A 22,283-nucleotide genomic window follows, 5' to 3' on the forward strand; every position below is an offset into this window, starting at 1 on the left:
TGACTATGTAGAACAGAATGCTAATTTTTCACTAAAACTCTTCTCTGTACTATTTGAAGATTTTTGTATTTTTTGCATGCCCCATATTACATTTAATCTTTAAAGTGGACACTTCATGCACTGGGTATGGTGGCATACATCTACAGCCTCAGCATTTGGGAGGCTGAGGCAGGATTGCTGGTGAATCTGAGGTATGCCTGTGCTACATAGTGAGACCATGTCTAAAATAAATACATAAAATTTTAAAATGGGTACTTTATGATTTAAAAATCCTGAAAGTATTCAATTCACAATTAAAGGATAGAAAAAAACCCATGAAGCAATTAGCTTTAAATTATAATTCTTGCAGTAATGGTTATTTACTTACAGTGAGATGCCCCAAAAACCTACATGAATAAATAACAAAAAAAGAAATACATATAATAACATATATAGTCAATAAATAAAAAGACTATTACAAAAAATTTACCTTGAAAGTAATTAATTTAAACTTATGGTTATATATAAATATTCTAATATATTTATCCACTTAAGGATGGATCTCAGAAATTAATGCCAAGGAAGAAAAGCTACAAAGCAACTCTAAAATATGACAGCTTTTTTCTACTTTGGAAGCAATGTAAAATTGCATGCAATACTAAAAAACATTCTCTGTTAGCTAAGTAGTGTATGAATGAATGCTAAAGTAAAACCACAATGGTACTCTGCCTCCAACTATTTAAGGTCAATTTTGACATTATTTGAAATGGCCACAAATAGTAACTTTTAGCAAGGAAGGAAAGAAGGAAGGAAGGAAGGAGTTGAAACACTTGACAAATAAGACAAGGGGAAGAGAGTCTTTTACTTGTCAGTTGCAAAGCTCACATTTTAATTTTCCTAATCCTCAATCTATCACCACTGCGTATCTTTGTGCCTGGCATCCAAACTATCAATAAATGTAGACTTGCTTAACCTTTCTAACAGTTCCATCCTAGTCATTACCATCAGCATTTTATAGAAAAGGAAACAGACTACCCAGAGTCATGCAACTGGGCAGTGGCAGAATAGATATGAGAACTTAAAGTCCTTGACACCAAAGCCTGAGCTTTAAACCATTAATTCTCTTGAATAATATGTAAGAGCATACAGTTCTGATCTCCTAGATTCCAGATAAGCTGAGTTTCATACTCTGAATGTCTTCAGAAAAAGCAGTCTTGACTCAATTCTGCTTCCGCAGAGTAGAAGAAATTAGCTATAGAGGAAAAAGCTAATTTTCACAATATTCCAAACATAAATTTTTTTTTTTTTGGTACCAGTGATCGAACTTGGGACCTTGCACTTGCAAGGCAGGCAGCGGAACCACTGAGCTAAATCCCCGGCCCCAAACATATAAATTTTTAACATACCTTCAACATTTATTGATAGTTTGGATGCCAGGCACAAGGATACGCAGTGGTGATAGATAGAAAAATAAAATACAGTCTCTTCTCCATTCCAATGTTAAATAAACATTTATAATTTGCTTACTTCAGGCATTTGTGCTACTTATAAAAGAGAACAAAGATATATAAGACATATGCACTCCACAGTAACATCTTTAAAAAAACTGGCCAACTACAATATTAAAAGACAAACATTTCAATAATACTATTGGAGTTAATTAAAAATACATATAAATTCACAAGTCTATATATAAGTAATTCCCATAAGTAGGACAGACAAAAAAAGAATTACAAGCTGAGAAGATTTAGAGATCTCTATGGGTTGGAAGAGCTTCAGGGAAAGGAAGAAACATAAATAGGACCTTTTGATTAGAATTTAGTTTTTATATAGGACAAATTGGTTGAAAAGGCATGAAAGAAGGAAAATTATAGGAAGAACTTTATTACAGGGCAGGTGGCAGAACCACTGAGCTAAATCCCTGGCCCTAGAACTTTATTACATATTCACAATAAAATACTTTAAATTCAATTTTATCATATACTGTATCAAAACGGGAAAACATTTTCCTAAACAGGTTTGTAAATTCTTTTTTTTTCCTCTTCCTGATCCATTTTTTTCCCGCAATGTTTAATTTTGCTAATTTTAAAAAAGGGCCAAAAAGAGTTGCTTTGGAGAGGAGGAAGCATTGCTAAGAGGTTTTAGCTGAAGTGACATGAAGGAATAGCTTTTAAAATCAGGTAAAGGTAAAGACAGAAGTGATTAAAGGGGAAGGGGAAGGCTAACATTGATGATCCAGATGTGAGTTACAGGGCTGAACCAAGATAGCACACAAACATAAAACTGAGGGAGGGTTGAAAATAAGAGACAACCTGATGACATGAACTTGAACAATCTTTTCCACCCCCAACAGGTCTAGCTGGTTTAAAAAACAGGGCCGGGGATTTAGCTCAGTGGTTCCGCCACCCGCCCCACAAGTGCAAGGACCCGAGTTCAATCCCTGGTACCAAAAAATAAATAAATAAAAATAAAAAACAAATGGACATTATTTCTTTTTTGGACATCATTTCTAACTTCTGAGAATTTTTGTAACATTAAGTGTGACGGCTATGCTCATGATTGCAAATGTATTGTATTTCTTGACTCTTAGGCATGCTCCATTATTAGACCAGTAACTTAAGATATCAGCATCTAGCAAATCAAGATTGAAAAAGACAATACAAGCTAAGTTGACCTTGTTAGATTATTTCATTTATAAAAGCTGATAAGGGCCCAGGATTTAGCTCAGTGGTTCTGCCTGCCTCACAAGCAGAAGGTTGCAACTTCAATCCTGGGTATCAAAAAAAAAAAAAAAAGAGCTGATATACTTGGCTCTCAGCTGAAGTTTGGTTGATGATCCTGGTTTGTGGCCTGCACATACTGCAATCACTTGTATGATGTCAATGTCCTTATTTCTGTTAATTCTGTACAGTTGTGGCCACCTTGATGAAATGAGTGATGCTCTGGCGGATTATTCACCTCTGCCAAAATATGGTGCTATAGTTTGTCACTCTATTTTTAAAATGATCAACTTTGTGTCATTTGGCTTGCCTTCTGCATTAAGATTGGCCATTCTAAGTAAATAAGACATAATTTTTGCTGAGTTATGTTTTTTGTTTGTTTTTGAGACAGGGTCTTGCTATGTAGTCCAGGCTGGCCTTGAATTTGCTATGTAGCTGACTCAGGCCTGAAACTCGTGATACTTCTGCCTCAGCCTCCTGAGTGCTGAGGTGACAAGGTGTGTACCACCACACTCAGCTACTGGGCTGTTTTAAAGCAGATAGAAAGTTAAAGTTGTAGTAAATGGAAAGAGTGCAGACTTTGGAATTATTGATCTTTTCCAAAGTCACAGGGTGAAAAAGAGGCAAAAACAGGACCCAACTCAGTGTGATCTCAAGGTCTCTGTTCTTAACCTACTATGCTATATTGTTTTTTCCTTTAAAATTAGCAGACTTCTTTGGTTGTATGGTCATTATTCAAGTAGAAATGCTATCATATTTGTCATATGAATTTCAAGCACTAATGTTTCTAATATCTTTTTAAATTTTGTTTTTAGTTAGAAATGCCTTTTAAACAGTATCCAAAAACATGGTGGAATTGTTTTTTAATTACGACAACAAATATCCATTAGTTCTGCTTCAGTTAGTACTGTTAAACATCATCTATCTTTCTCATCCTTTCTTCACCATCATCAAATCTAACCTAGTATTTTCCTTTACTTTTATTTTTTTGGTACTGGGGATAGAACTCGGGACCTTGTGCTTTCGAGGCAGGCAGAGGAACCACTGAGCTAAATCTCTGGCCCTAGTATTTTCCTTTAGTGATTCCCTTTTTTTTCCTCATAAAAGAAATCATTGTATAATGAATTTCTGAAGTCTTTTCACATACACATTCTCCCATGAACTTCATTCAAACCTTATGACTAGCAGTGGACAGAAATTATTACACAAAATAAAAAGCTCAAAAAAATGATTTACCCAAGGTGACAGAGCTGGTAAGTGGCAGACAGAACTGAAAATCAGACACTGGTACAAGTCCAGTAGTCTTCAGACAATGGGTTGAGTTCAAAACTACTTGATTTAGACTGGTATAGACCTACTGGGGTTTGTTGACAAGGACTTGCTATGTTATCCAGGCTGGCCTTTGAACTTGTGATCCTTTTGCCTCAGCCTCAGTTTCAGGAGTAACTGGAATTACAGGTACGCACCATCAAGCCCAGCCCTACTGTTGTTTTATCACTGACAGATCATTCCAGAGCTACTCTGATCAAGCTCTTCTTTTTCTGTTTTGTTCACATTAACATGAGATACCTGCCATGCATCTTACTGAACATATCAGCTCAAAGATGTTCTTCTTGATCCCATTGTAGTCTAATACTAGCTTTTACTAAATCTTAATACCATTGCTATACTCAATATTAGACATTCACTTTTTAGGATTCTATGAGCAACCTATTCTTAAATAAAATTAACCAACTTACATTCAGCTTGTCCAGATTTTCTTGTGTAGATCCCACAGTTTGTAGAAATTATATGTGTATATGGAGTTGGAGAATCAAGAGTGTCCCTTACCTCAATGAAGCGGGGCTAGCAACCACTTTACAAGTTAATTGCATTATTGCAACAAATACCCATTTGCAAGACAGTTGAAGTAGATCAAGCCTAATGTAAAGCAAACCCCTCCACTCCAAATCAAAGAGGGGCTGCTTTATTGAAAGTATGGACAAATAGCAAAACAGTATCTACTCAAATAATAAAGTATGATTTAGTGTAAATAATTTAAAAGCCACACTGTATCATCAAATCCCACAGTATGTACAGGCTGACATCAGTAAAAAACAACTACTTGTGAAAAAAATAGGCTTTAATACTTAAGATCTTTTTCAATTTTTCATTTAATCAAATTTATTCAAATTTAGTTTTGACCTAAAAATATCAAACAACTAATCAAGTCTTCCAACAAACACATATTCTGGGGATCAGTCTTAATTTTATTGTCTGAAAAAAAGGTGCAATTTTAATTTTTAACAGTAATAGGGTCTGTTTCCTCAGAGTAATACTCTTATCTTGCCACAAATGTCATACTGTATTTTTCAACTATCCAAAGGAGTCACATTATGTGGTAAGCTGAGAGCTTCGTGTTCCCAGATAATGTTTCATACAAGGAAAAATCTAAAATGAGTATTATCTTTCCTTTACTTTTTGTAGGAACGGGTGCCACTGAGCTGGCCCCTTTATTTCTTTTCCTTGCATTCAATCATAACTGTCATCAAATCAAATACAAAGAGTGAAAGGTTATGATGAAGGAAAGTGGAAAGTGGTACAGTGAAAGAATTTAGCAACTAAGTAAGTCTAGAATGTGCATGGAGTTTTTCAGGTAAGAATCATTAAGTAATTTGGAAACCTTTTTTTTTTAAAACAATTATATGACAATTGTTTTACACCACTCTTTGTCACATATTATAGTCTTAAAGGTCAAAAAAAAAAAAAAAGGTCAGCAATAAGAAAATCTCTTCCTGAAAAGAAGGATTATCCTATATTAACTAAGGAAGTTACACCTATGGAGAAAATTCCATATTTTAAGAGGGAAACGTGGTTAGGATTTGCCTTGATAGAAAATGCATTCTTTGTACTTCTGTAACATCTATGGTTTGGCAATTTAAGTCACTGGCATCATTCAAAAGTTTAGAGATAAAAAAAAATCAGGCTACAGTTTTAAAACTGAACATTAACATCTGTTAGTAAATTCCAGCTGGCCTTCTATCAGATACTAAAATATTTAGGCGTCAGTAAGGAAAATCTAAGATGCCTCCCAAAAGGAGGATACTGGAAGTCCTACAGATCATCCTCGACAGTAAGTTTTCAAACTATAAAAAATGCTTATGAATAAATGATGAATGGGGCAAAAGATTCCTTTATGTTGTTAAAAATGACTATAGCAAGGTTAAAAAAAAACACAACTAAGTTCCTGTCTAATGCAGCAAAAAAATCTGCATGCTGGTAGGATCACGAGACTGACTACAGGCAGAAGCTGCCTGACCTGTGCCTCAGCTTTGCTGTAACTTTGGACACTACTAATATTAAGGCACTGAAACAGAATTATATTAATTTTATTTAAACAGAACAACTTAAGTGCAGAAATCCCATTTTCTGAGTGAGAAAGTCATGCCCTAAACAACAGGTCTTAAGTGCATCTGACTTTTATTCAGAGAGTAGCAACATTTCCAATTTTCTCTCTCTTGACTTTGATTCAAAAAATTAGAGGGCAATTTGAGAAACATTTCCTGGTAGTGTTAATCAGATTAGAAAAAAAGAGAAAATGCTTACAGCAATAAGTCAGTTTACAAGGGAGCCTTCTGGAGTGTCGCAATAGGCAGTAAACTGGAAACTCTTGATATTTTATAGATACTGAACAAACACCAACAGAGGAGCCAGGAGCAAGTGCAACACCAGCCAAAGAATGGAAGCAGGCAGAGAAACAGCCACTGCAGGATCCTTTTGCTTTCACCATAAAAAGTAACCCCATCCCCAATTCTCTCCCTAAAGCGCTCTGATATTCAGTACCCGCCCAGAAATACCCTCTCACAATCCCAACAATCCCGCAGGAGCGAGACAGGCTGCGTCCACTTACTGAGCTGTCCCCCGCCCGAGGTTGTACTCGGTTCCCGACCTCCAGCACCTCCAAAGCCGGCAGCTCCAAGGATCCCAGGCGCCCCCATCCCCGGCGGTGTTCCACTCTGCCTCTCGAAGTTGCCGGGATTAGAGAAGTAGTCGCGCAGTCGAGGCAGCTCGCGGCCGCTCTCTAACAGCTCTGTGTGCAGCTCCAGGGCAGTCAGCAAATATTGATCGCGCAATAGCTGAGCCGCGATTGCATCAACTGACAAGCGGGCTGGGGTCTCCCCTGTACCCCCCAGGGCCATCGCAGCCGCGGACGCCTCCCCAGAGAGCCCTGGACGTGCACAGCTCCCCAAGGCCACCGGATCCTGCGGCGAAAGTGAGCCTGCAGAGCCAGGATCTAGACCACTGCTGGCACCAAGCCGAAGTCCTGCCCGCCGCTCCTCGGTCGCTGCTACCTCGTCGTCGTCCTCTTCCGAATCGCTGAGGAATGGATTCACGCCGCCGCTACCACTGCCACCACCTCCAGGCGCCATTGCCGCCATCTTATTCTGTCAGGAGTGTGGGCGCCTCCCTGACTGTGTCCAACAGGCCGCAGCCTGAACCTCCCCTGAGCTGCAGCAGGCACTGAGCGCCTGCACAACCCCGGCCTGACCACTTCCTGCCTCCTGTCTTAGAGGTCAGTGGTAGGCTCGCAAATACGGTATTCCAAGGCAGCACCACCCACTCAATCAACCGCCGCTGCACCCACAGCCGGCTCTGCAGGCGTCTTCCTGGTCTCCACTCTCGCGATAACTGCTTGTGTCCTGCCTTCGCCCCGCCCCAGAACGCCTCAGCCCCTCCCTTTCTCAGTGCCAGAGCCCAGCGATTGAGGGACTCGGTCCTGGGCTCGTACGCAAAACTCCGCCCACAACTCTTCCAGGATTGGCTGGAGTTACGGGGGACAGGCCCTAAAGTTATCGCGAGAGCAGCCGTGGCCCGGGAAGTGTTAGGAGCCTTAGGAGTTTGAGGGGTGGATGTGCAGATGCATTAGCGATACCCTGTGGGCTATCGTTTGAGGGGACCGAGGTTCAGATTGCCCGAGAGTTTTAATGGCGCTAGGTCCTGCCTTCGCTCTGAGGAGGTCTCATTCCCGAGATCAGGTCTGACCCGGATAAGCCTCAGGTAAAGTCCAGGGACTGGGGCGCTGAGGTGCGGCGGCACCGAAACGGTGGCCTCACGTCTGCGGACGTGCTGCTTCTCTTAATACGCTTCGCCTTTTGTCGCCGTTACTGGTTAGTCGGTGACATTTTCTTCGCACCGATAGTAATTGCCCAGGGCAGTAGTCAGAATTCGGCTTCTTCCTTACCCAGCCGCGCGCTTGCTCACCGTGGAGGCCTAGCGACAGCACCAACTTGCGGTTCGAGGGAGCGGCGCCTTCCCACCCTGGACTTAGTCCAGCAAAGGTGTGGGGTCCGGGGTGGAGAGACTGAACAGAAAATGGGACGGGGGATCTGTGGACAGCTTGACTCGGACAACAAGCTTTTAGGTGCTCAATAAACACTTAGGCTTTCTTAAAAATTTGCACAAGAAGGACTCTTCGAAATAGCAAGTCGTCTTTCACCAGTAGAAAAATAAGTAAACTTAAGCCTAGAGAGTTTAATGACCTGGCCACTAATAAACATTCGAACTCCACTTTCTCAAGTACTCACAGGAACTAACATAATTTGTCTCAAGTCCAAAGCCATTCTTTTCCCACAATGCCTTGTTCATGTGGTCCAGAATCAAGGTTTTGATTGTAGAACTTACCGACTTTAAAAGTTGTATATTTGAGAGTTTATGAAGCGTTAGCACACAAGGCAGCTATGCTCCTAAGTTTGGAAGATCAACATTTATCTTTTATATGAGCCTTTGATTACAGACGATGGCAGTAAAAAAATTTTTTCAGTCATCAGTTTTAGACTATTCCTGACAGCTTCCACTTTATACAAAACTTGCCACTTTGGTAGGTTTTAGATTTCCTTCCTTACTGTACAGCTTCCAGTAGGCACCAAAATAAATAGTAATTTTGACCATCATGTAAGTTACATACTACATTGAAGTAGCACGGTACCTTCTTTGGAGCTGAGGAAAAATAAAAATGGAGCATGTATAACCTTAGGTCAGGTTATTGAATTACATGTAAAAGTATGCCAACAGTTAAGTGTAGGTTTTATGTTTACCCAGGCTCAGTAAACAAAAATTTACATTTGAGGATTTGGGGATTCCTTTTGTTTGTTTGGTTTTTACTAGAAAGGCTTTTTTTTTTTTTTTTTAACAATGTTAGTACTAAGAACTGTAAGTATTTTTTAGTAAAACTGATGTTCTAATGCTAAATATTTTTCTCTGCCATATATTGAAGAAAAACGCGGGGAAAAAATCCGTAGTATTAGGAAAATACAGTAGTATCAAAATGGCCAATACTGTATCCTGTTACAGATTTCTTAGCAAAAGAAATTGCTGGTCCTAATTTTAATTGAGTTTACCAGAGAGATTAAAAATTGAAACAATTTCTGGAACACAGGAAGTAAAGATTATTGAATGGCATAGAAAGGACATGATTAGAAATGTAAATTTCATCTCTGTAAGGAGAATTTTAGAAATCTCCTACATGTTGGGTTCTTAAAGAGAAAATTGTGTTGATCAGACTGAAGAGCCTAAGTTCAAACCCCAGTTATATGCATTTTCTATTGTGAAACCTTGAGAAAATTGAAACCTAGCTTCTTGGAACCTCAGTTGCTTTTTATCTGTCAAAATTGTGAATGTTCTTGTCACAATGCATGGTAGCTAGAATGTGATAAATGATGTTACTAATGAAATATTACTATAACAGGGAAAATTTGACAGGTTTTTAAAAACATACTGTTTTAGCACTTGAACCCTGGAAAGGCAGTAAAGTCAGTAAGGCTAAAAGAATAGCTTTAATAGCTTTAATTTAGGGTCCTAGTTCTAGAGTGCAAGTTGAAAACAGATTTAATGTATTTCCTCAGAGTTGTAACAAGTTGGATTTAGAAGTTCCTTCATGACTTATTTCCTATACAAACCTGTAGTTTCCTGCTAATTCCTATTCTATAGCTATGTACTTGTTTATATGACATTACAAACCCATAACAAATCAACTGGCCAATCCTCACAGTAGGTACTTTTTCCCCTACCATATGTAGGGTTTTAGTTATCAACTTAAAATGTATAAGAAATAGCACACTATGGGCTGGGGATTTAGCTCAGTGGGTCCGCCACCTGCCTCGCAAGCAGAAGGACCTGAGTTTGATCCCTGGTACCAAAAAAAAAAAAAAGTAGCACACTAGAATATTAATAATTTCTGATTTCCATTTATGGTAACTTATTATTAATAGTGTTGGAAAACTTCCTACTTGGAAAGAGTTGCATTCATCTAGGCCTTTACAGCTAATGTTTCCTCTGAATAATAAGCATAGTCATTGAAGTTCATACCTTATTTATTTTTTTATCATACCGTATATATACCAATGAAGTTTAAACTAATATTTCATTAATAACATAATTTATCACATACCAGCTTTTTTATAAGTACTTCAGTAATAGTGTGAAAAATTATTTTTTTGGTAGTCTTAAAGTAATCAAAAGTAACATTCTAAATGCAAGTTTTTGATTGATTTAAAGTTTTAATAATATTTAATGTTTTATTGCTTTCAGTGTGATAAACATTCCATATATAAGCTAGATATAACTTTTATTTGTATATGGATATGTCTTTCTAAAATTTTAATGATTATACATTTATTTTGGAGATTTCCAAGTAATTCTTTATGGCAAATAAAGTTTTCTTTTTTAATCTAAATATAATAATTCTCTTTAAAGATAAATATTATGTAATAATATTAATTAATATACATGTTCTTGACAATAAAAAATAACATATGAATGTTGATAGTTTACCATCATTGCAATTTTATCTATAGTCAGTTACTTAAACATAAGATGTGGGGCTATTTTCACATTTCTTGTTCAGGAGGCCCCCAAAAAGAAGCAAGGCAGCCTCTAGTGGCTGTAGTGCATATTGCACTTATTTTTAAAACAGTACTGGACAGTACTAGGACGTAATAGTACTAGGACAGTAATCCTAAATAATTCAGTCAGCAAACATCTGAGTCCTTATTAAGTGCATGGGACTCTAATGGATGTTAGTGATCCCCTTTCCTTCTGTGATAGAATTACAGTTAAGTGGCAGAGACAGATATTAATTCAGGTAGTCAAAGACATAGCTATGTAATTACAAAGTAAAGATTTTGGCTTGTAACTTAACTTGCACAGTCTCTGAAGAAATGAGGCTTGAAAGGAGATATTAGGAAAACATAGGTGTGTGAGAGGATGGAGGACAGGTTGGAAGTGCATTCTATGGAGAGTAATTCTATCTATAAAGGTATTAGAGCAACAGGGAATACGGGATACTTGAAGAAATAAAAGAAGGCCAGTGAGGTGAGATAACCATACAGCAAGGGAGAGTGTTATGAGCCAAGATTAGTAAAGGAGACAGAGACTAGTCCTTGTAGGACCTTATTAGTCTTGATTAAAATGATGAAAGACAGTGCAGGGTTTTATGAAACTGACATATTCACATATTTTCTTTATTGCAAATCAAACAGCAAAAGGTTAGAGCCTCTAGGGGAGAGCTGTTGTAGTTTTAGTAGTTCAAGTGAAAGATGGTATACCATAGTGGGCTATAGGAGCGGCAGTGGAGAGTAAGGCAAATAAATAGATTTACACATGATTATTGGATTATTGTCCATGTCTATTCATTTTTCTATTTTCTTTTTCATTTTTCTATTTCTAATGTTGACCACAATACTTAAGAAATAGATTTTGAATAAATGTTGAATTTGAGATTCAGCTAAAATTACTTTTCCTTTTTAATTTATTCATAAAAATGTATATGTTGAGCTCTTAATAGGCAAGGCATATAGCAATGAACAAGAGAAAACATCGCTATCTTTATGGAACTTATATTCTAGTAGAAGAGATACATTGGATAAATTTAAACAGTAACTACTGAGTAGATGATTGTTTAGATTGAGGAAAGTGGAAGGGCGTCCTACGTCTATGTGGCCAGAAAAATCTTGAAGAGGTGACACAAGGTACATAAAAGATGAGAAGAAGCCTGCCATGGGAAGAGCCAGCTGAAGTGTCCAGGATAGTTTGCCTGGAACTGAGAACTTTGCCTAGCTGAAGGACTTTGCTAAAAGCAAGAAGGTCCTGGACAAACCCCGAGAAAGCACGTTGCTCCACCTGTGGTCTAGATTCCATCCCCTCTCATTCAGAAGGATTCAGTTTCTGCAGTTATAGCTTTCTGTTAGATCATTAATTTCTTTGTAAATTCTTTTTTTTTTCTTTTAAATTTTATGTTATTGGTACATTTTAGGTATACAGTATAATGACATTCATCATTGGAAATTGCACCTTTACATAATCTCTCTTGGTTCTTATTTTTCCCCCTTCCCCTGCCCTCCCTTCAACACCTCCATCCCTCCCTATTTACAAAGACTTTGTTTCCATTTTTTCATTTTCTCATATTCCATTCCCTTCTTTCCTTTCCCCTACCCCTCTTACTTCCCCTTCCCTTTTGCCTCTTTTCTTCCTATTTCACATTATCTATTATACTTTTTAGTCCTTATTTACACTTTCAGTTTCTCACACTAGAGAAACTGTTTGGTATCTACACATGCATGTCCTCTTTATTTCACTTCACAGTATCGCTTCAATGTGCATCCATTTAGCTATAATGTCTCTAGTTTCTCACTCTTCATGGCTGAGTAGTACTCCATTTTAAAAAAACACCACATTTTCTTTATCCAGTCTCCAGTTGGTGGGCATTTGGGCTGCTTCCAAGTTTTAGCTATTACAAACTGTGCTGCTGTGAACATGGGTACATGTATATCGCTGTGGTATGATTCTTTTAATTCTTTGGGGGAGATCCCCAGCAGTGGAATAGCTGGGTCAAACGGGACTTCCAGTCTTAGTTCTTTGAGGCATCTCCATACTGATTTCCACAGTGCTTGCACCAGTCTACACTCCCACCAGCAGTGGAGCAGGGTTCCTTTTTCCCCACAGCACCACCAGCATTTGTTACTGATTGATTTCATGATAGCAGCCATTCTTTCTGGAGTGAAGTGGAATCTCAGCGTTTTCATTTGCATCTCTCGAATGACCAGTGATGTTCAACATTTTTTCATGTTTATTTGCCATTTTTTATTTGTCTCAGAAATGTCTGTTCATTTCAGATGCCCAATTTTGGATTGAATCTTTAAATTTGGGAGGTCTGATTTTTTTAAGTTCTTCATAGATTCTAGATAGTGGCCCTTTGTTTGAGGAATAGCAGGTGAAATTTTTTCCAACATTGTGTGTTGTCTCTTCACACTGCTGGTGGTTTCTCTTGCTGTGCAGAAGCTTTTTAATAAGAAGAGATCCCACTTGTTGATTGTGCTAGTGCACGGGCAACTGAGGTTTTGTTCATAAAATCTTTTCCTACACGGATGTCTTCAAGGGTTCTACCTAACCTCTGTTCCAACTGGTTCAGAGTTTCTGTTTTAATATTTAGATCTTTAATCCATTTTGATTTTAGTTTAGTGCATGGTGAGAGGTATAGGTCTAGTTTTAATCTTTGGCAAGTTGAAGCCCAATTTTTCCAGCACCATTTATTAAAGAGGCTATCTTTCCTCCAGTGAGGGTATTTGGCTCCTTTATCGAAGATGAGATGGCTGAGTGTGTCTGGCGTTGTTTCTGCATCTTCTAATCTGTTCCACTGGTTCTCAGGTCTGTTTCTTTGCTAGTACCATGCTGTTTTTATCACAGTAGCTTTGTAGTACAGTTGCAGGTTGGGGATTGTGATACCCCCTGCCATGTCTCTGTTACCTAGAATTGCTTTTGCTATTCTGGGTCTCTTCTTGTTCCAAATGAATTTTTGGATTGTTTTCTCAAGGTCAATGAAGTATGCTGCTGGGATCTCAATTGGAATTGGATTAAATCTATATAGCAGTTTTGGAAGTATGACCATTTTCACTGTGTTGATCCTTCTTACCCGGGAGCAGGGGATGTCTCCATTTTCTGAAATCATCTTCAATCTCTCTTTTCAGAGTGCTATAGTTTTCAGAAAAGAGGTCTCTGATTTCTTTTGTTAGATTCATTCTTAGGTATTTCAGTTTTTTGGATGCTATTGTGAAAGGAATTATTTGCCCTATTTCTCTCTCAGAGAGTCTGTTGTTCATGTAGAGGAAAGCTATTGATTTTTGTGTGCTGACCTTGTATCCAGCTACTTTACTGAATTTGGTTATTAAGTCTAGAAGACTTTTGGTGGAGTTCTGGGACTCTTCTGTATAGAGTATCATGTTATCTGCAAATAATGATAATTTGACTTCTTCATTCCCTATCTTTATTCCTTTTATTTCTTTCTCTTGTCTAATTGCCGTGGCTAATGTTTCCAAAACTATATTGAACAGGAGTGGTTATAGTGGACATCCTTGTCTTGTTCCTGATTTTAGTGTGAAGGATTTCAAGTTTTGACCATTTAGTATGATATTGGCTATTGGTTTTTCATAGATGGCTTTTATCAGATTGAGGTAGAAACTGTCTATTCCAAGTTTTTGTAGGTTTTTTATCATAAATGCGTGTTGAATTTTGTCAAATGCTTTTTCTGCATCAATTGAAATAATCATATGGTTTTTGTCCATGGCTCTATTATGCATTCTCTTTGCCAGTATCTTATTAAGGATTTTTGCATCTGTGTTCATTAGGGAGATTGGCCTGTAGTTCTCTTTTTCGGGTGGGTCTTTCTCCGCTTTTTGGGATCAAGGTGATGACTGCTTCCAGGAATGAGTTCAGGAGTATTGCTTCCCTTTCAATTTCATTGAAGAGTTTAAACAGTAGTGGCAGTAGTTCCTCTCTGCATGTCTTCTAGAATTCAACAGTGAAGCCACTGGGACCCGGGCTTTTCTTAGTTGATAAGTTTTTAATTACATTTTCAATTTCATTGATTTATATTGGATTGTTTAGAATTTTTAGGTCTTCTTCATTGAACTTTGGTAATTCATACATATCTAGGAATCTGTCCATTTCTTCTGTGTTTTCCATCTTATTGATGTATAGGTTCTGGAAGTAGGTATTGATGATCCTCTGGATTTCTGCTGAGTCTGTTGTAATTTCATCCTTTTCATTCCTAATTGCATGGATTTGGGCCTTTTCTTTCCTTTTTCTGATAAGGTTGGCTAAGGGTTTGTCAATTTTGTTGATTCTTTTGAAGAACCAACTCTTGGCTTCATTGATTTTTTTGTATCGTTCTCTTTGACTCCATTGCATTGATTTCTGCTCTGATTTTTACAGTTTCCTCTCTTGTATGAGCTTTGGGGTTGTCCTGCTCTTCTTTTTCTAGAAGCTTGAGGTTCAGCATCAGGTTGTTTAATTGAGCTCACTCTGTTTTCCTAATATGAACATTCACTGCCATGAATTTCCCTCATAAGACTGGTTTCATTGTATCCCATAGATTCTGATATGTTGTATTGTCATTGTCATTTAATTGAAGGAACTGTCTGATTTCTTCTTTAATGTCCTCTGTGACCCATTGGTTATTCAGAAGTGTGTTGTTCAATTTCCATGTGTTTATGTAATTTTTGCCTTGTCTTCTGCTATTGATCTCCAATTTCATCGCGCTATGTTCTGATAATATACAGGGGATAACTTCAATTCCTTTACACTTACTTAAACATGTTCTGTGTGTGAGTATGTGGTCTAGTTTGGAGAATGACCATGTGCAACTGAGAAGAATGTGTATTCTGATTTTGTGGGGTGGAAGACTGTGTAAACATCTGTTAAGTTCATTTGTTGAAGAGTTCGATTGAGTTCTAGTATTTCATTACTTATTTTTTGTGAACTGTACTGCAATAAATATGGGTATACAAGTATCTCTATAGTAGGATGACTTTAATTCTTTTTTTTTTTTTTTTTTGGTACTGGAGATCGAACTTGGGACCTTGCACTTGTGAGGGGCGTGCCGGAACCACTAAGCTATATTCCCAGCCCGACTTTAATTCTTGCATATACTAAGGAGTAGTATAGCTGGTTTATGTAGATATTATTACTTTTTTTTTTAGGAACTCCATATTGATTTCCATAGTGATCTAGGTTTACATTCCTACTCCAGTTATAAAGTTCATTTTTCCCTGAATCCTCATCCGCATTTATTGTTTTTTGTATTCTTGGCAATAACCATCATACTAGGGTGAGATGGACTCTCAATGTAGTTTCAATTTGTATTTGTCTGATGGATAAAGATGTCTGTTGAACATTTTTCATATAATTATTGGTCATTTGCATTTTTTTGAAGAAGTGTTTGTTCTCTTGATATGCTTATTTTTGATTGGGTTATTTATTCTTTTGTAGTTGAGTTCTTTGAGTTCTTTATATACTCTGGATATTAATCTTTTATCTGAAGAGTAGCTGGCAAAGATTCTGTTCCCATTCTGTAGGTTCTCTACTCTTTTGTTTTCCTTTGTTGTGGAGAAGCTTTTTATTGTTCTTAACATTATTTCCTGAGCTATTGGAATCCTATTCAGGAGGTTATCTGTGCCTATGTCTTGAGGTGTTTTCCCTATGTTTTGTTTTAACATTTCAAAGTTTCAGGTCTTATGTCTAGGCTTTTGATACATTTTGAGTTGATTTTTGTATAGGGCTAGAGATGGGAATCTAGTTTCAATCTTGTATGTATGGATAATCAGTTTTCTCAATACCATTTGTTAAAGAGGCTGTCTTTTCTCCAATTTGTTTTTGGGCCCTTTGACAAGAATCAGTTGGCTGTAGCTGTGTAGATTTATTTCCGTTCCTCTATAGTATTCCATTGGTCTGTATGCCTATTTTTGTACCAGTACCATGCTATTTTGGGTTAGTGTGACTCTGTAGTATATTTTGAAATTGGGTATTGTGATGCCTCCAGTATTCATCTTTTTGCTCAGGATTGCTTTGGTTATTCTGGGTCTTTGTGTTTCCATTATTAGATTTAAGGTTGGTTTTTTTGTACTTCTGGAAGAATGTCATTGGTGTTTTGATGGGAATTGCAGTGAATCTGTGGTTGTTTTTGGTAAAATGGCTTTTTTGCAACAATATTATTTCTGCAGATCCATAATCATGAGAGGTCTTTCCATCTTTTAATGTCTTGATGAATATAGGCACAATAATCTTTAATAAAATACTTTCAAACAGAATTCAATAATACCATAATCATCTTGATTTCATTCCCAGAATGAAGTTTCTTTTGTTTCTTTTGTTAGTGTCATATAATTTTTTCACTGTAGAGGTCTTTCAACTCCTTTGTTAGGTTGATTCCTAGGTATTTTAATTGAATTCTTTTTGAAACTATTGTGAATAGAATTGTTTTCTTGCTTTCTTTCTTAGCTAGTTCATTATCGGTGTACAGAAAAGCTGTTGATTTAGTATCCTGCCACTTTGGTGAATTTGTTTATCAGATCTAAAAATCTTTTGGGGGAGCCTTTACGGTTTTCTCCATATAGGGTTATATCATCTGCAAATAAGAATAATTTGACTCTTCCTTTCCTATTTGTGTCCCTTTTATTTCTTTACTGGCTAAAGTAGGAGTGTAGAAAGTGAACATCTTTGTCTTGTTACTAATTTTAGAAAAAATATTTTCAGTTTTTTCTCCATTGTGTATACATTTCTCAGATGTAGGCTTTATCTTAAATATGTTCCTTCTATACCTAGTTTCTTCAGGGATTTTATCATGAAGGGATGTTGAATTTTTTAAATGCTTTTTCTGTATCAATTGAGATGATCATGTGATTTTTTTTCATTCTTTATTCTGTTTATGTTTATGTGGTGTATTATGTTTATTGGTTTGTGTATATTGAACATTCCTTGCATTCTGAGAATGAAACCAAAATGATCATGGTGTTATTGAATTCTTTTTGGAAGTATTTTATTAAAGATTATTGTGCCTATATTCATCAAGTATATTAATCTCTAATTTGTGTGTGTGTTCCTCTATCAGGTTTTGATATCTTGATGATAATTGGCTTCATAGAATGAATTTGGAAACAGTCCTTCCATTTTAGTTTCATGCAGTAAGTAGTTTGAGGAGCATTGGGATTAGATCTTTAAAGGCCTGGTAAAAATTCTGCAACAAATCTATTTAGTCCTAGGCTTTTTATTGTTGGGCTACTTTTTATTACAGTTTCAATCTTTGCTTGTTATTGACCTATTTTGGTTTATATACTCTTGGTTCAATTTTGTTAGGTCCAGTGTGTCTAGAAATTTATCCATTTCTTCTAGGCTAAGGTTTTGGCATATAGGTTTTCAAAATACATCCTAATGTTCCTCTGGATTTCAGTGATGCCTGTGGTAATCCCCCTTTTTTACTCTAATTATATTTATTTGGTTCTTGTCTTTCTTTCTTTTGGTTAGTTTGGCTAAGGGCTTATCAATCTTGTTTATCTTTTCAAAGAACCAACTCTTTGTAGCATTGATTCTTTGATTTGTTCTTTTAGTATCTATTAATTTCAGCTCTAATCTTTATTACTTTTCCTTCTGTTAGTTTGGCTTTAATTTGTTCTTGTTTTCCTTTGGCCTTGAGATGCATGATTAGGTTATGTGTTTGAAGTCTCTGATTTTTTGAAATAGGCACTTAAAGTTATAAAATTCTCTCTGTATGTACTGATTTTGTTGTAGCCCAGAGATTCTAGTATATTATGTTTTCATTCTCATCTGATTCCAGAAATTTTTTAATTTACCCTTGATTTCTTTAATAACTTACAAATTATTCATAGGTGAATTTTTCATTCTCCATGTTTGTATAGTTTTTCTTGCTGTGAATGCTAGCTTTTTTTGTTTTTTGTTTTTTTGCTTGTTTTTGAGACAGGGTCTCACTATGAGGTTCAGGCTGGCCTTAAACTCACTATGGAGCCCATGCTGGCCTCCAACTCATGGTGATCCTCGTGCTTCAGCTTCCTGAGTTCTAGGATTACAGGGATGTGCCACCATGCTCTGGATTTCTAGTTTCATTCCATTATGATCTGATATTATGACAGACATTATTTCAATATTTTTGTATTTGTTAAGACTTCCTTAATGGTCTAAAATATGATATATTGTGGAGTAACTTACATGAATTGCTGAGAGGAATGTGTATTCTGCAGTTGTTGGATGGAATATTTTATGTTTAGGTTTATTTGATCTATACTGTAGTTAAATTCTGGGTTTTTTAATAAATTTTTTTTGTCTGGATGACCTGTTTATTGATGTGAGTAGAATTTTCAAGTCATCCAGTGTTATTGTATTGGGATATATGTGTCTTTTCATGTCAGGTGGTGTTTTATGAAATTGGATCTGCTGGTGTTCTGTGAATATATATTTTAAATTGTTATACCTTCTTGGTAGGTTGGTCCCTTTACCAATATGTACTGACCTTCTTTGTATGTTCTGACTAATTTTGACTAGGAGTCTGCTTATTTGGATATATCTACTCTTGACAGGTTCTGGATCCATGTGCAGGTAATATCATTTTCCATCTTTTCACTTTCAGTCTGTGTCTTTGCTGGAGAAGTATGTTTCATGCAGGCAGCAGAGTTGTATCTTGTATTTTAATCTAATCTGCCAGTTAGTGCCTTTTAATTGGAGAATTAAAACCATTGATATTCAGGGTTTCTATTGAAAGGCATGTACTAATTCCAGTCATCTTGTTTTGCTATTTTTTTTCAGATACCTACAACTTTGAACCTAGATGGATTTGTTCCTCAGAAGCAAGATCTTTTTGAACACATGATGATAAACTCATTTCAAAGTACTTACAGTACTTTATAGTATAGTATTTTATAGAATAAGTACTTTTGCTTATCTTCATTGTATTCTATGGGAAAATTTTTAAGTAATTAAATGTTCTTGAAACACAGTTGTTCAAAAACAAAAAGCATGATGTGCCATAAAGGCAACTAATCCAAGTTTCTTCATGGACCAGAATATCATGAAAATATTAGATGTAAAGTAATAAAGACTATTTCCAATAGAAAAATACAACTGGATATGGTTAGATATGGCAGTAGGCCTTTTTTCACTAGGGTCTATGTGTAGTTTCTAAGGAGTAGAGTGGGTATTATGCCTGAAGAATCCCCTCTGTAGTAATCAAAACAGTAGCAATTTGTGAAGAACTGAAGACAGGAAATCAGTACTCATTCTTTTTTTTTTTTTTTTTGGTACCGGGGATCGATCTCGGGTCCTTCCACTTGCGAGGCAGGAGGCGAAACCACTGAGCTAAATCCCTGGCTCTCAGTACTCATTCTTACTAGGTAGCTAGCAAGAAATTCAGAAATTTCTTGAATTATCTCTGGGTAATTGAGTACAATAAGATATATACTGAGTTCTATTGAGAATTTCAGTAATTTTAAAATGTTTGAAAGCAAAATCAAAAGCTCAAAAATATATTTGGTAAAGGGTCTGAGGGTATTTTTTAATTGTTTAGTGAATATGTGATGATTAAAAATAATTTTGCAGTTCAAAATCTTGTGAATTGTCTTAGCTACTTTTTCTTGTTCCTGAGACAAAATACCCAATACCCAAAGTTAAAGAAGAATAGGTTTATTTAGCTCACAGTTTGTAGAATTTTTAGCCCATAGTCAGCTTGCTCCAAAGAAAGGCATCATGGCACAGGTGCATTGCAGAGAAGAAATAGTTCATGGCATAGCAGGCAGAAGGCAGAGAGCAGCAAGCAATAGTCTGCCTCTCCTTTTTATTCTTTCCACCTGCCTTTGGGTGGTGCCACCCACACCCAGGGTAGGCTTTCCCAATTATCCATTCCTAGAACTATGCTAAATCAATAATTGAACCAATTATATATCATACACCCTTAATCCCAGCATCCACCCACCCTACATCTAGCCACCTCTGAAAAATCCCACCTGTGACTACATGAGGCTTTTGGGGAGACATCTCGGTACAAGCCATAACATCACTTAAGATATACTCGGTACCTCCTTATCTATTTATCAAATTTAATTTTTACTTTGTTATGCTGTGTCTGTTTGAAGTGGTTACTTTTTCTTCAAGAGGCCTAGTGAGATAAAAAAAATGGTGAATAGCTTAATTTATTCAAACAATCACTATTCAACTGATAAATTTGTTACCATATTCAGTATATCAAAAGCCTTACAGGTGCTCGCTCCTAGCTTTTGACTCAGAAATTATACTTATAGGTCACATCTCCTTCATATTACACAGCACATAATATGAAATGTCTACAATGTTAACATATAAAAGCTATGTATAAATTGAATCACATTGATACTTTTAATAGTGCAAAATAAAGAAACATTTCAGTGCTTACTCATACAGAGATGAGTAGGAAAATTAACATTCTCCCATACAATGCATGGTAACAGTAAATGATCTTTGAGAAGAGTTTGTTTTTTGAGATATGTTAATGTATATTAAAAGAAAAACATTAATAAATTGTGTGCCTCTGTGAAAACGTATATAGAGTAAAAATTGTTAGACCTACTAACAGGTTTTTCTCCAGGTAGTGAAATCATAGGTAATTTTTCTGTATTTTCTAAACTTACCATAATCATCTTATCTGATTAATATTCAGAATAACGTTATTGAAGTGGTTCTCATTGTGTAGTTAAGGCTCATGCATACCAAAAAAGAAGCAAACATCTACTCAGAGCATTGCCTTAGATTGCAAGGTACAATCTGTTCACTAAGAAATTTTTATACTTTGTGGGGTAACTAATTATCTCAGGAAAAAAAAGTAGCCTTAACTTGACCCTTTGCTTTGTTGTTATTGTCGTTTGGTGTGTTTGTCTTTGCTAAGCATTTTTCCAATGTTTCTTTTGTTTTTGTAGGATATTTTTGCTCTGCCTTTTTTCCATTCTTCAAGCCTAGAAGAATGTGTCTGTAGTTCAAATAACCTCATCTTTGGTGTTTTCAGATGTATGGTCACTATTTTTTTTTTTTTTTTGGTACTGGGGATCGAACTCGGGACCTTGCACTTGTAAGGCAGGCGCTGGAACCACTGAGCTAAATCCCCGGCCCCGTATGGTCACTATTGTAATGAATGCTATTATAAGTAAGAGAAGTTTGAATACTTTTTTTCCTTCTTATTATACAGAAAGATTTACCAACAAAAGCAAAAGCAAATTGTAGACTGCTTTGAAAAATACTCCTATGGACAATTTGATCTTGGCACTTTAATGGCATACTGTCTTACAGTATTATTTAAGTGTTTTACTTTGCTTAGTTTTCTTTCTTTAGTATTTATAAGTTCATTAGATCTTTGAGTATCTTGGTGATCTCTGTAGTACCCTAATGCACAATTACACATAGAGCACTTTTATTGAATGAATAAATGTAACCCCTTTTTTTGGTATTGATTCGAGGTCTAAAATAAAATATTCTTTAATGAGTGCAAAATTTCTGAATCATGAATGAAATTTAACTTGCTACATCTGACTCAGCTAACTGAATAGAATGGATGTTTCCTGTGCAATTTGAGAATCCTCTGAGCTGATTTCCAAAAACAAAAGATTCAAATGAAAACATTTAAATAATTTTAATAAGTTCATAAACATTTAAGTAATTGTAAACCATTTGAATAATTTTATACTCTGAGAATAGTGACATTTGTCATATGGACAACCAAGAATAGTGCGAGTTTTATTTTCTATT

General features: G+C 36.3%; 2 protein-coding genes across 25 annotated transcripts in view; one reads left to right on the forward strand and one right to left on the reverse strand.

Moving 5' to 3' along the window:
• The window catches only part of Relch (RAB11 binding and LisH domain, coiled-coil and HEAT repeat containing), a 97,685-nt gene extending 90,315 nt beyond the window's left edge, over positions 1 to 7,370 (reverse strand). For 5 of the 9 annotated variants that reach the window (XR_002387299.2, XM_004858441.4, XM_021239212.2 and 2 more), the window contains exon 1: positions 6,589 to 7,370. Coding sequence is in view for 7 of the 9 variants with exons in the window: in XM_004858441.4 (XP_004858498.1) it covers positions 6,589 to 7,117 (529 nt within the window). In the remaining 2 variants the exon portion in view is untranslated. Of the gene's footprint in view, positions 1 to 1,385; positions 1,405 to 6,588 lie in introns of those variants that run through there. The other 4 variants (XM_004858440.3, XM_004858439.3, XM_004858438.3 and 1 more) reach the window with 2 other exon arrangements.
• A 157-nt stretch (positions 7,371 to 7,527) lies between these two features.
• Positions 7,528 to 22,283, forward strand: part of Pign (phosphatidylinositol glycan anchor biosynthesis class N) — a 236,883-nt gene continuing 222,127 nt past the window's right edge. For 5 of the 16 annotated variants that reach the window (XR_015443246.1, XR_015443247.1, XM_087191812.1 and 2 more), the window contains exons 1-2: positions 7,528 to 7,736; positions 19,323 to 19,404. The gene's annotated coding sequence lies outside the window, so the exon portion shown is untranslated. Of the gene's footprint in view, positions 7,737 to 19,061; positions 19,116 to 19,322; positions 19,405 to 19,454; positions 20,584 to 21,204; positions 21,302 to 21,460; positions 21,685 to 22,283 lie in introns of those variants that run through there. The other 11 variants (XM_087191824.1, XM_087191837.1, XM_087191853.1 and 8 more) reach the window with 8 other exon arrangements.

The sequence above is a fragment of the Heterocephalus glaber genome, unplaced genomic scaffold (genome assembly GCF_053883595.1).
Source record: "Heterocephalus glaber isolate CG9 unplaced genomic scaffold, H.glaber_assembly_v1.0 deba00000331, whole genome shotgun sequence".
NCBI lineage: Eukaryota > Metazoa > Chordata > Mammalia > Rodentia > Bathyergidae > Heterocephalus > Heterocephalus glaber.